Source organism: Silene latifolia, chromosome Y (genome assembly GCF_048544455.1).
Source record: "Silene latifolia isolate original U9 population chromosome Y, ASM4854445v1, whole genome shotgun sequence".
In the NCBI taxonomy this organism is placed as follows: Eukaryota; Viridiplantae; Streptophyta; class Magnoliopsida; order Caryophyllales; family Caryophyllaceae; genus Silene; species Silene latifolia.
In genome coordinates this window covers 130,432,770-130,446,244 of record NC_133538.1, presented here as the reverse complement: position 1 = coordinate 130,446,244, position 13,475 = coordinate 130,432,770, and the positions used below count along the sequence as shown (strand labels likewise).

General features: G+C 34.9%; 1 protein-coding gene across 1 annotated transcript; it reads right to left on the bottom strand.

Moving 5' to 3' along the window:
- Positions 1 to 6,906: 6,906 nt before the first annotated feature.
- Positions 6,907 to 7,452, bottom strand: LOC141628916 (uncharacterized). The gene is made up of 2 exons (XM_074441999.1): positions 7,216 to 7,452; positions 6,907 to 7,128 (listed from the first exon to the last, which is right to left on the bottom strand). Exons 1-2 carry the CDS (start codon positions 7,450 to 7,452, stop codon positions 6,907 to 6,909), a joined length of 459 nt encoding a protein of 152 aa, XP_074298100.1.
- Between the last annotated feature and the right edge of the window lie 6,023 nt (positions 7,453 to 13,475).

Sequence of the window (13,475 nt, the reverse complement as noted above, 5' to 3'; positions counted from 1 at the left end):
AAAAAAATGCAGAAACTTAGGTTTTGTTTGATAACGACAGATTGAGCATTTTTTTTAGCATTTTGAGAGTTTTTACACTATTTAAATAACAAATGTGCTATTTTGGGTGTTGATCATCGACATATTGAAATATTAGATTGTGGTATAATTTCCTGTTTTACATTATGAGCTTTAATTAGTATATTTTAAGAAAATAAAAATTGAGTTTTTTTTATCTCCGAGGAAATTAAAGATCAAACTTTATCTTTATCATATTTATAATTAATATTCTTCACTTAAAGTATATAAATTTAAGTAAGTTCAAATAAGTTAGCTAAAAGTTATAAATCACAAATTGTACGAAGCAGTATAATCATTTTTTTTTATTAATATGAAATAAATGTCATAAACTTCATGAGAATATTAATGCGGGGACTCCCTTTTAGGTTTAAATTTTTTCATTTATTTTTATATTTTTGCTTAGAGGTGGTTAAAGCATCGTATTATGCATGACGAATATGTTTCACCCTTACCCAATTCGTATCTCTCCTTAAATTATAGTGATGATGTGCTCAGTTTACACACAAATAAAAATATATAGCATAAAACAATAATTAGTTTGCTACATATAATTGAATAGTACCGTTTTTTATGCATGTAAATTTGCCAGAAGAAAAGTTTGAGAGAGACGATCTTCACTATGTTAGGGAAAGACTACTCTTACCCTTTTATGTGTTTTCCATGACTTTTTTTTTTAAATGTTGATCGTTGCTTGAATTGAATCTTAACCTTATACATATTTCTATAATAAGCGTATCTAATATACCTTCAAGCCTAATTCAAATCTATTTTATTACTCGTAGTACCATTTTTACTTTAAATTGTAAAACAATCGCACAATAAAGTTTTTCAAAACATTTACTCATTTGTCATAATATGATATTTCGATTCGCAAATTAGCAGCAACTTTCTATATCTTTTAATACTCCTTGAAAAATAGATATCAACCTTTGTACTTATCAATAATTTGTGAATATCTTATTTAAATTTTGATTAATATACTTTTATATAATGACAAATGAATGTAAATAATATATAATAAATTATCAATAAAAGTTAAAATGTATTGTGAGGGAAATAACTTTAAAATTAGTAGGAGAAATACATATGGCATTTGAAAAATAAAATTCGTATTATGTATAATTAAATATGACATTAGCAATAAGAAAAGACGTAGGGCATATTTCAGCAGTCATTTTAGTCTTTAAATGAGTAAATTCCATGTAGTACGTATTACGCATGCACATTTGTCACAACCCAGTTCGGCCTAGGGCCTTTTAGCCTCATAATACCTCATTTTTTTAATCGAAATGGTTATAAAATTGGATATTATAAATATATCAATTGTTTTTTTTCCTTCAATTTAATAAAAAAGTGAACAAATACTTATGAATAGTTTTTGATTATTAATAAATTGTAGATAATTAATTCATTTAGTGTTTCTAATAATAAAATTGTAAAATAATTAATTAATTCTCATTTCTAATAGGAAAATCATATTCCTAATTATAATAGAAAAAATTTAAATAATTATTATCTCCTAATTCTAATAGTATAATTAGGACAAAAATCCTTAATAAATTGTTAATTTATTTATTATTCTAATAGGAAAATTGTAAAATAATTAATTAATTCTAATTTCTAATAGAAAAATTATATTCCTAATTATAATAGAAAAATTGTAAATAATTAATTATCTCCTAATTCTAATGCTAATAGTATAATTAGAAAAAAAAAAGCCTCCTTTAGTTATATATATTGATTTATTTTGATTACTAACAAGCTTAGTAAGTGTTCTTATTATTTTTACAGAGATAGACAATTTTATTCACATGCAAAAACAAAAGTGAGCAAGCATGTAAAAAATGAACAAAAATTGGTCTATATGGAGGAGGAAAACCGGTTGGAGTAGGTGGAGTCAGGGAGTGGACTTGTTTTATTTTTTTTCCAATCTTTCATCACATGCAAAATGAACATAAGATAAACTTATGGAAGTATATAAAGCAAAGTGAAATGATTATGTTTATAATCATCCACTACACTCCATTTACACGGTCCAATGTCCCATTTACAGGTCTATTTTGGTTCTTATATTTGTCGCATAAATACGTGTAAATTTAACTTTAAACATCGATTTATGTTTAAATGCTTTCCAATAAAATTTGTCCAAATCACTCCGTAAATATACGTGTACCGCTACACATATTATTTACGTACTAATATTAATCACATTAATCAATTTGTACAATTTTAGTGAATTACCAATTAATTAACTAAAACTCGTCTCATAAAATTTTATTATTCAATTATCGCATAATTAAATAATAACAACTGCGCCTCGAGTTCGCAACTCGAAATCTCTCTAAAAATAATCGACTAACCTTTTAGTCTATAAATCAAGGGCCTAAAAAAATTGTATCTCATACAATTAATTAGTTGTCAATTGGGGTTCGTTCCTTTAGGTGTGACCGAAAGGGGTCAGTTGATCACCGCCATCTCACGACAATAACGTTAAACTTCTAGTCAGCCAACCGTTATTGATTTACGTTAATCAATTGACGAGGATCAAATAATTAAATATCCTGATGATATTCTTTTAATGAGATTTATTTTGTAAATGCACTATTGTGGAGGACACTAACTCCAACATTAGGAAGCTAATTATTTGAACACCTAATCCCGTTCGCGTCGATAGCGGCCTCTACTAATGATCAGGGAAATTATTTATACTCGATGTGTTGTTGATGATATGCATGCAATGCAACATCCAATAGATTAATCCTAGCATGTGAACTTAGACTAAGTCAGTTTGACATACAATTTACAATTATTGGTCGAAGTAGGAATTTATATACATTTTCATGTGAATTGCCAAGCAAATAAAGCACACAATATAAATAAATTACAATAGAGTATTGAATTACGTTATAAATATGCTCAAAAGGATTTAGAGAAGAAAAGAAACAAATAAAAGGAAAGGAAAAGAACTAAAGGAAATTGAAAGTTAAAATATGTCGAAATATGGTGATAATAAGGATAATAATAGCCTAATACATATTATGTAAAGGCGAGAAAGAGATCAGAGGCAGAAACCAACCCAGAAGAGGCGCAACATCTGTTGCGTCTTCTGGAAAAGGCGCATCAGTCTATGCATCTGTTCTTGAGTTGGGTTCGGACTGTTGGTTGTTAATATTCGTTGGTTGGTTTAGATGGATTATTGATATATAACTCGAAGGAAATAATTTAGGCATGTTAAGATGTACAAGGAATCCTAATAAGTCAGATGAAAGCAAATTACACCGCGGATTTCACAAATTACGATGTTGGGTTTACAAAACACGAAACTTGGACTATGAATCGAACACAACTAAAGGGTTAAATCAAAGAACTAATCGAGAAAACAAAAAAATTATGTACAAAAGACGAACTCAAGCGACTCGATACGAAGAAATCGAACCTCTAAAATCCGGGTTTTAAATTAGTGACAAAAATCCGCAAATATTGATTATAAGGGATTTAAGTCTAAAAGGGTTGATGAAAATAAGTTAGGAAACTGGAAAATCATAAAGCTTAAAGAAAATAAGAAAGGAAAACAAAGAAAAGAAGTAGGCGAAGCAAACATGGGAACACGAGGAAGAAGAAGGAGAGCAACAACAGCTAAGCAGCCTCTGGAAGAGGCGCAACAGATGTTGCGACCTTTCCAGAAGACGCAACAGCTGTTGCGTTCCTTCTCGACGGTGTTTATCTGCTATTTCGTCAAAAAAGGTTTAAAAAGATGATTTTTGAAGACGGTTTTGAGCATGTTAATAATATAAATTCCGACATAATTTATAGTACAAACATAAATACAATTTTAAGATGGGATTACACCCTCATACCTACATGTTTAACGAAGCAAGATTAATTAAGTTGTCGTTTAGTGGTTGCTCGACTCGATTTAATGCAAATAAAGGTGCCCTTAAAAAAGGAATTGATTAGATGATTAGTTGATGTGGAGTTGGTAAAATTGGTCGGTCATGCAACGAGACTAGTACCTAAAAGGATTTGGGCTTGTTTGGTGGAGTGATCAAGCAGGTAGGCGTCAATAGTAATAACAAAGGTCTTAGAATATAAAGGGAGAAGAGAAGGGCAGACACTCGCGTAAAGAATATGTGAGGCGGAGGCCTCTATTTATAGTGGAATAGAACAGGCTTGGATAGCCTCTTCCCCAAGAAAGCGCGTAGATGCAGAGCTTTCTTCAGGAAAAAGCCACCCTTGGAAGAGGCGCAACATATGTTGCGTCCTCCCTTGGGCAGTTTCCTCTTGTGCAAGAAAGCGCGTTTGACAGTCTGTCGTAATTTTGGCATAACTTCCTCTACAAGACTCGGATTAAGGTGATATCGGTGGCGTTGGAAAGCCAAGAGAAAGATATCTAACTTTCTCTCAAATATCCAAGACCCAAAAAAGTCGGAATCACCTCGTAAAATGAGCATAAACGTCGGGTTGTCGTATTTATCTAAAATGAAATGCACATTTTCTAATGTAAACATAAGTATAGCCTAAAGAAGTGACATGAGACTCAAAATGAGATATAATCTCAAAATTTAAGGACATCCTTACCTTTGTGGATAAGCACATTGCCTTCCGACTCGGAATTTACGGTTTCGGGACTATAAAGGACGATTTTGACTTTGGACTCCGATTTGACTCCAATTACTGTCAAAACGACCGTATTGGCACGCAGATGACGACCAAGGTGGTGACACGACTGTTTGAGCTACCACTTGTCGATGAACTTAAAAAATGTCGTAAAAGCGCTCCGTATGTTAAACAAGCGGCCCAATCAAAATTGGGTATTTGGCGGGAGGTGCAAAAATGATGTATCTACAGAGCCCCCACTTTGACTGAGGTTTGGACAAGGTGAAAGTCAAATTATAGCCCTTCCGAACCACATACAATTACAACCAAAAACCACAATACTGATAATCATGCCAATGCCAAGAAATACAATTAACCATAGAAATAATCATATGAGTCAACCACCATAGCACTTATATCAATTATACAATAACCGAGTAGGGAAAACCCTACCTGAAATGAAATCACCCACAACAGCAGCAGATCAAAAAGCCTCTTCTACGAAATCACCTCCTATAAAAATAATGCATACAATTACGATCCACAACAACAATTACACCCAAAACCCCCAAAATACCCAAATTAGGGTTTAGACAAATCTACTATACTAACATAAAAATTATATAGGTGACTTACCCAAACGATGTCGATCACAAGGGTATAACGATCTCAGAAATCCGACAACCCTAGCCTTGATTTGATAGAAAAAGAGGAGAGAATTAAACGTCGTAAAGTTTTCTCCACGTTTACTATCAAACCCGGCCGAAAAGTCCGTAAAACCCGAGTTATTCGATCGAGTAACTATCGCCTACTCGATCGAGTTATCTACACTCGATCGAGTACATTCAAAACAGAATGTACTCCAGAATCTGTAAATGACTTACTCGACAGAGTAAGTCCTACTCGATAGAGTACCCTACAACTCAAATATCTGAGGTATTACAGTCTTCCCTCCTTAAAACCGAACTTCGTCCCCAAAGTTTAAACCCATACTGAAAACAAAACTCACTATACTCAACTACAACGCAATGACACAACTACAACTCAAGGGAAAACTTAAAACACAACTTAACAACCCAAAACATACACTAAACTTTACCAAAACTGACCAAAAATCGCACCAAAAGTTTATGCGATCATCTCCTACCCCCCTTAAAGAAACATGGTTACGTCCCCGTAACCACACATACCTGGTAAAAAAGAAATAGATGGTGCTCCTTCATAGATTCTTCTGCCTCCCAAGTTGATTCCTCGACGTTATGATTGGATCACAACACCTTTAGCAATATAGTCTCCTCATTTCTAATCTTGCGAACCTTGCGATCTAGAATCTCCTTTGTCACTTCAAGATAAGACAAGGATTCATCCAACTCAATGTCCTCAACCTCTAGCACATGAGAAGGGTCACTCACGTATCTCCGGAGTTGAGACACATGAAATATATTGTGTACTCGATCCAAAGTTGGTGGCAAGGTAACCGATGAGAAACCTCGCCAACACGATCCAAAATCTCATAAGGGCCAATGAATTTCAGACCTAGCTTCCTTTTTTACCAAATCGCATCACCCTACGCGTAGGTGACATCTTCAAAAGAACCTTATCCCCAACTTGGAACTGAATGTCCCGACGATGCAAATCCGCAAAAGTCTTTTGTCGATACTGGGCCGCCTTCATCTTTTGTCGAATCAACCTCACTTGCTTAACCATATCTTGTACCATTTCTGGTCCTAAAACCACTGCCTCTGCGCTATCATCCCAACAAATTAGACTCCTACACCTCCTCCTATACAATGCCTCAAATGGAGTCATTCCAATACTCGTATGGTAACTATTATTGTAAGAAAACTAAATTAGATCTAATTTATCTTCCCAACTACCACCAAATTCTATCACAAAATCCCTTAACATGTCCTCCAAAGTATTGATTGTTCTCTCCGTCTGCCCATCTATCGCAGGATGAAATGCGGTACTCATCTTCAATCTAGTCCCCATTAACTCCTCCAACTCTTGCCGAAATCGAGAAATGAATCTCGCATCTCGATCTGATACAATATCCTTCGGCACCCTATGTAATATAACCACATTCTTTTTGTAGCCATTCTCCAAGTGAACTTTACTCCACGTATCTTTCAGGGAATAAAATGAGCTGACTTGGTCGATCGATCAACGATCACCCAAATCATATTATTACCTTGCTGTGTTCTCGGTAATTCCCCAATAAAATCCATGGAGATAGATTCCCACTTCCACTCAGGAACCCTCATGAGACTGAATCTTACCTTGCGGTCTTTGCTGCTCCCCTTTGACTCTTTGGCAAGTCAAACATCGAGCCACAAATTTAGCTGTCTCCATCTTCATGCCAGGCCACCAAAACGTCTGCTTAAGATCTTTATAAAGCTTGTCACCACTTGGGTCCACTGAATACGGAGTGCAATGAGCTTTTGCCATGATTATCTTCTTCATCTCCTCATCCTTAGGTACAAACCATCTCCCATCAAACCGAACACTCCCATCAGAATGAATAGAGAACCGAGACAATGTCCCCTTCTATACTCCAACCCTCCACTCCTGAATCTTAGGATCAAGAGCCTGTTTCCTCCTAATATCATCACAAAGTTCTGGTTCAACTGTCAAATCTCCTCTAGCATCCCGCTTCTGGATCACATGTATCCCCATCTTGGTCACTTCATCTTTCAACCTCATTAGTGACATAGCTATGCATAGGGCATGCAGACTCTTCCTACTCAACGCACCTGCCACAACATTCGCCTTCCCTTCTTGGTAGATAATATCCATGTCATAGTCACCAATGAGCTCCATCCACCTCCTCTATCGCATATTCAACTCCTTCTGAGTATAGATGTACCTCAAACTCTTGTGATCAGAAAACACCTTAAAGGTCGCCCCATATAGACAGTGTCTCGAAATCTTTAGAGCAAATACAACTGCACCCAACTCTAGATCATACGTCAGATAATTCTTCTCATAAGACTTCAGCTATCTAGAAGCATAGACAATGACTTTCCGGTTCTGCTTCAACACACAACCCAACCCATTCTTTGAAGCATCCCTATACACCTCAAAATTCCCACTCCCCTCGGGTAAAGCCAAAACTGGAGCTGTAGTCAAACGCTCTTTTAATATTTGGAACGCCGACTCACAACTTTCATCGCAGCGAAACCTGTTCTCTTTCCTCATCAAAGCTGCCAAAGGTCTGGCAATCTTTGAAAAGTCCTTCACGAACCTGCGATAGTATCAAGCCAAACCCAAGAAACTTCTGATCTCAACCACATTCTTCGGCGCCTCCCAATTAGACACAACCTCAATCTTGCTAGGACCAACAGCTACACCCTCTTTAGAAATGACATGGCCCAGAAAAGCTACTTTCCCCAACTAGAATTCACATTTAGACAACTTGGCATACAACTGGTTGTCGCGTAGAGTTTGCAACACCAATCGTATGTTCTCCTCGTGCTCCTCCTTAGTGCTGGAATAGACTAAGATATTGTCTATAAATACCAACACGAACCGAACCATGTATTGGCTGAAAACCCGATTCATCAGATCTATAAACACCGCTGGCACATTAGTCAACCCAAACGGCATCACCACATATTCATAGTGACCATACCGCGATCGAAAAGCCGTCTTTGGTATGTCTTCATCCCGAATACTCAACTTATGGTACCCTGACCTTAGATCAATCTTCGAAAAGACGCCAGCTCCACTCAACTGGTAAAAAAGATCATCTATCCTCGGTAAAGGATACTTATTCTTCCCTGTAACATGGTTAAACTCCCTGTAGTCGATACAGAGCCTTAAGCTCCCATCCTTTTTCTTTACAAATAGGACTGGCGCACCTTAAGGCGATACACTAGGTCTAATTTACCCCTTGTTCATCAATTCATTCAACTGTTTCTTCAACTCCTCCAACTCCTTAGGACCCATACGGTACGGGGCCTTAGAGATTGGTCCCATCCCTAGCTTCAACTCCACACTGAAATCGATATCTCTCTGCGGCGGTAATCCCGGTATCTCATCCGAGAAAACATCTTTAAATTCTCTCACCACTGGTATCTCAGCTGCTGTCAGCTCTACCATGCGAGTATCTTTCACATGGCAAAGGATCATAGGACACCTCTTCCTCAAATAAGACTTCAGTGTCACTACTGCAATCACCTTGACTTTGGGTTTGACAACAAACCCACGATAAAACAATCTAACACCCTTAGGACCTCTTAAAGATACTTTCTTTTGGTGACAGTCTATTCTAGCTTTATACTTCCCCAACCAGTCCATCCCGACTATCATCTCAAAACCACCCATAGGAAACTCAAACAAGTCAACTGGAAGATCAATTTATCCAATAACCATGGATACCCCTTTATACAATTTTCCACATGCCACTGACTCCCTAGAAGGTATTAAAACATCATCTTTTACAGACACAAACTTCCCCAACCCCATAGACTTAGCATGACTTGACGATACGAAAGAGTGTGACGCCCCTGAATCAAATAAAACAAAAGTAGGAACGTTGTTAGCAAGAAATGTACCGGCGACCACTTGCGCATCATCCTCCGCAGCTTGCTTATTCATCATGAAAATTTTACCGCTGTTCTTCTGGCCTTCTCCTTGCACCATACTAGCCGATACAGTAGACTTGGCAGCTGATGCCTGATTAGCATCAATCACCGGACGCTGATAGGAACTACCACCTTGGTTGTTCCACGACCCAGTTGGCCGATAACTTGCATAACTCTGCGTCGGTCCCTGAGAATAGTTCCCCGGAGACTATCTCTGAAAGCCTTTCCCAGCAACACTAGTACACTTATGCCTCTTGTGGCCAACACCGCCACAGTTAAAACATGCGATACTTGTAGGGAAATATCCGTAAAATTCCCTTAAATTTTAGGACTATAACGTAACTTTAACATGCGATTAATGGTCATAAACGAAAAACAAGAGAAAAACGATAAAGAACAAGAATCAACCTCGGGTCCTTGTGCAATTCGGCCTAATGAACAGAAATCAATATAGATTTCCTCCTAATCGTTGCACCCAAGATCGTCTGAGACTATGCCCCTTGTGCTAGAAATTACTCTCTAATTGCCTTGCAATATTGAGAGAGTTTTTGTGAGTTTTCGATGTGAGATCTAGGTTTTCAGAGAGAATGCCTCCAAAAACCTAATTTTTGTGCAAATGAAAATGCTTAGGTCAAAAGGAGAGAAGCCCTCTCCTTTTGTTAATCTCGTCCAAACCGTGTGCCAAGGAGGGAGTGGGCTTTTCCACTTTCTCCTTATTTAACTCGTGGTCCGAATCGAATCGCTAAAATGTATATGACGGGTTTTAATTATAAATCGTCATCCGTCATCGGATATTAAAATATCAACTAATAACATGACTCAGTCGATATATTAATACTTGTCCGACAATGACAATATTATATAATTAATTAATTCAATATACATTAATTAAATATAATCGTTTATATTTAATTTACGAATTAACTGTTTAATTCACCTTAGCCATTATTATTTAATCCGTATTAAATAATTATCTCAACATCGCGTTTGACTAATTACTAGTCAATAACTCCGACTAACTGCTTAGTCATATTAGGCATCAACATGACTGTATTTTCATACTATCACATCTCTCAAACGTATCCTATAGGTGTGACTTTTAGGGACCAGTTGATCACCGCCATCAGTATGACAATAACGTCAAACTTATCTAGCAAGCCAACCGTTATTGATAAACGTGGACCAACTGATAATAATACAAAAGTATACCCTTTAATCCTTTTAGAGATTTATATGTCATTGCACTAACTGTAGAGGACACCAGCCCCAACAATACTCTAGTTACCACTACCACTACGACCACTACAAACGAAAGAAGATCCTCCACTGAATCCCAACCCAGAAGAATAAGCCTTCGACTGATTGTGGTTACCACGCTTGTAACCAGATTGATTACCGCCATCACTGTCAGCCTTCCTCTTCCCTGAGCTCTCCTCCTTAGTTTCTTTAGCAAGTTCGACCAACCTTTTAGCCCTTCCAACTCTCTCATAGACCTCCTTCACATTGGTAAGAGTCCCCGCCGGTAGCTTTTCCATGATCTTGTAAGTTAGCCCTTTCTCCAATCGAAGTGCTAAGTTCACCGCAGTTAGTCCCTTATCCTCAGCATACCTCGACTTCTCGTTGAACTTATGGTAGTACTCTATCACGGTCATGTCCCAAGTCATCTTAAAGAATCGAACTCATCCTGCATCTTGCTGCGAACATGCTCCGGAACAAACTCATTTCTCATAGCTCTTTTGAACTCGGACCACAGAATTGCGGTCTCACCATGTTTCAGATAGATATCCAAAGTATTATCTTTCACCTTATCCCATCACTCTTCGGCTGAGTCCCTTAAGTAGAACACAGTCTGTTTTACTTTAAACTGTTGGAGTATATGTGTCCTCAATAATAGTGCGATCACATGTTTAAATCTCAAATTAAGAATACGTAAGGGATGATTCATTTATATAGTCAACTGATCAACATTAATCAGTAATGATTGAATAACTAGAGTTTGAAATTACTGTCGTTTGACGGTGGTGATCAGTTGGTCCCTTAAGGTCACACCTATAGGACAATTCCCTTAATAGACAAGTTGATTAATTGTATGACGATACAAGTTAATCAATTCCTTAAAATTGAACAATTCATTTGTGAGAGAGAATATTTATATCTTATTGTAATTTGATTAAATAAGATTTCTTTTAGTAATTAAAATATTTTATTACTAAAATTGATTATTGTTTATGAAACAATTGAGATAAGAATGAATGGTTAATTATAATTACAATATGTTGTGAATTATAATTATATAACCCATTTTATTTATGCGATCAAGAATCACTAGACAATTTGTTATATGTAATTTAATTAATGTATATAATGATATTTATTTGATAAATATGCATTAAATTAATTAATAACATGTTACATACTACATGTGACATATTGTGTGACAATTGAAAATAATAAAATGGAAGTCCATTTTAAGGAAGGGCACCGGTTTTTGGTAGTGGGAAATGGGTTTGTTTGTATTTGTTTATATTGTATGGCAAATATATTGAGTAACCTATAACCTAGTCTTGCACCAACAATCCCCGTGAAGAACAAAAGAAAAAAGGGAAGGACCATGCATTGGTCTTCTTCTTCCCCACAACCGACTCCCCTTAAACAAATAGAGAGTTTGTTCTCTATTTTCATATGATACAATTTTACATATCATTATTATTCATCCTCTCAAAATATATCTCTCTAAATGGTTTTAGAAACCTCAAAAATTTTTCATTCAAGATTCTAATTTCAATATAAGATTACTAGTGTAGTAATAAAGAATATTACTAGAATTATTTTAAGGATACTACTATATTAATCTAGTTAGTTAATATATTAGTTTAAGGGATTTGTTTTGGGTGCAATCAAGAGGAGGATCTCAATACTTGGGATTAAGGAGGATCATCCATTACATTTAAGCTCAAGAACAAATAAGGAATGTGCCCTTATTTCGAGCCATATAACAATGTAAAGAACATTGTTTTTCTTATTTTATCTCTTATTTAGTTATGCATGCACTAGATCTAATGAACTCATATTAATATGTTAATTAGTTCACTATTAGAAGAGTCTAATAATAGGTATATGAACCTATCAATTGGTATCAGAGCATAAGATGTTGCATGCATAATCGATTTATAGTTTTTCCGAGTTATTAGTAACTTAATTAAAACTAAAAATTTGTGATTTATTAGATAAAGCCACGAAATATTGATGCATATTGTACATTATGGTCCTAAAATTTTTAAGGTCATTTTTATGATTTATGGTATTTTATTGCTCATTTTAATGATTTTTAGTTATTTTATTACATTTTTATGACTAAAATGGAAATTAAAATGCTAAAAATAGTTAAACTAAGTCTATGACCTTAAAAATTTTATATGACCTCACATGCATATTTTAATTATTGTATGTAAAATTTCGTATTAATGTGATTAATATTGCATGATTTATGATTTTAATGAGATAAAAATGAATTAAATGGAGGTAAAATGGTTAAGTATAGTTAAACTTCGAAATAGGCCATGAAATTTAAATATGTTGTCACATGCATATTTTACTCACTGTGTGTAAAATTTAAGATGAACTGAATTCATTTTGCATGATTTATGAATTTTTAGAGTAAAAATTGTTTAAATAGTGACTATTTTAGCATAAATAGCTAAACGAAATACATGGCATAAGAAAATTATTTTAGGTTGCATATATATCCCAATTATCAGATCTAAAGTTGTAAAATTGATTTGATTAATTTTTGTATACTTTAGATGTTTTATTTGATAAAACCGATAAATCACAACTACATTTTGCTCGAAATAAATTCGAAAATTTTAACCATGATTTTTGACATTTTGAGTGTCATTGATATATTACAGAATGTTAAAAAAATTTAAAATTCAAATTTTGAAGTTATTGTAATTTAATTTGGATTAATTTCATAAATGTTATGATTTTAGGATAAAAAATGAGCATAAAATTAAATCAAGTTGAATTATTGTCAAAAATTGAGTGATGACTAATTTTTGAGACCTAAAAGTGTTAGGATAATTAAATTGGACTAAAATTAGATTTTATTATTAATTTACGATTTTAATAAGTTAAAATCGTGCATTTCCATAAAACCGGGTTATATAATCGATATAAGTTAAATAGGGCGATTTGGCACATAATTTGGTATGATAGACATATATTATAATG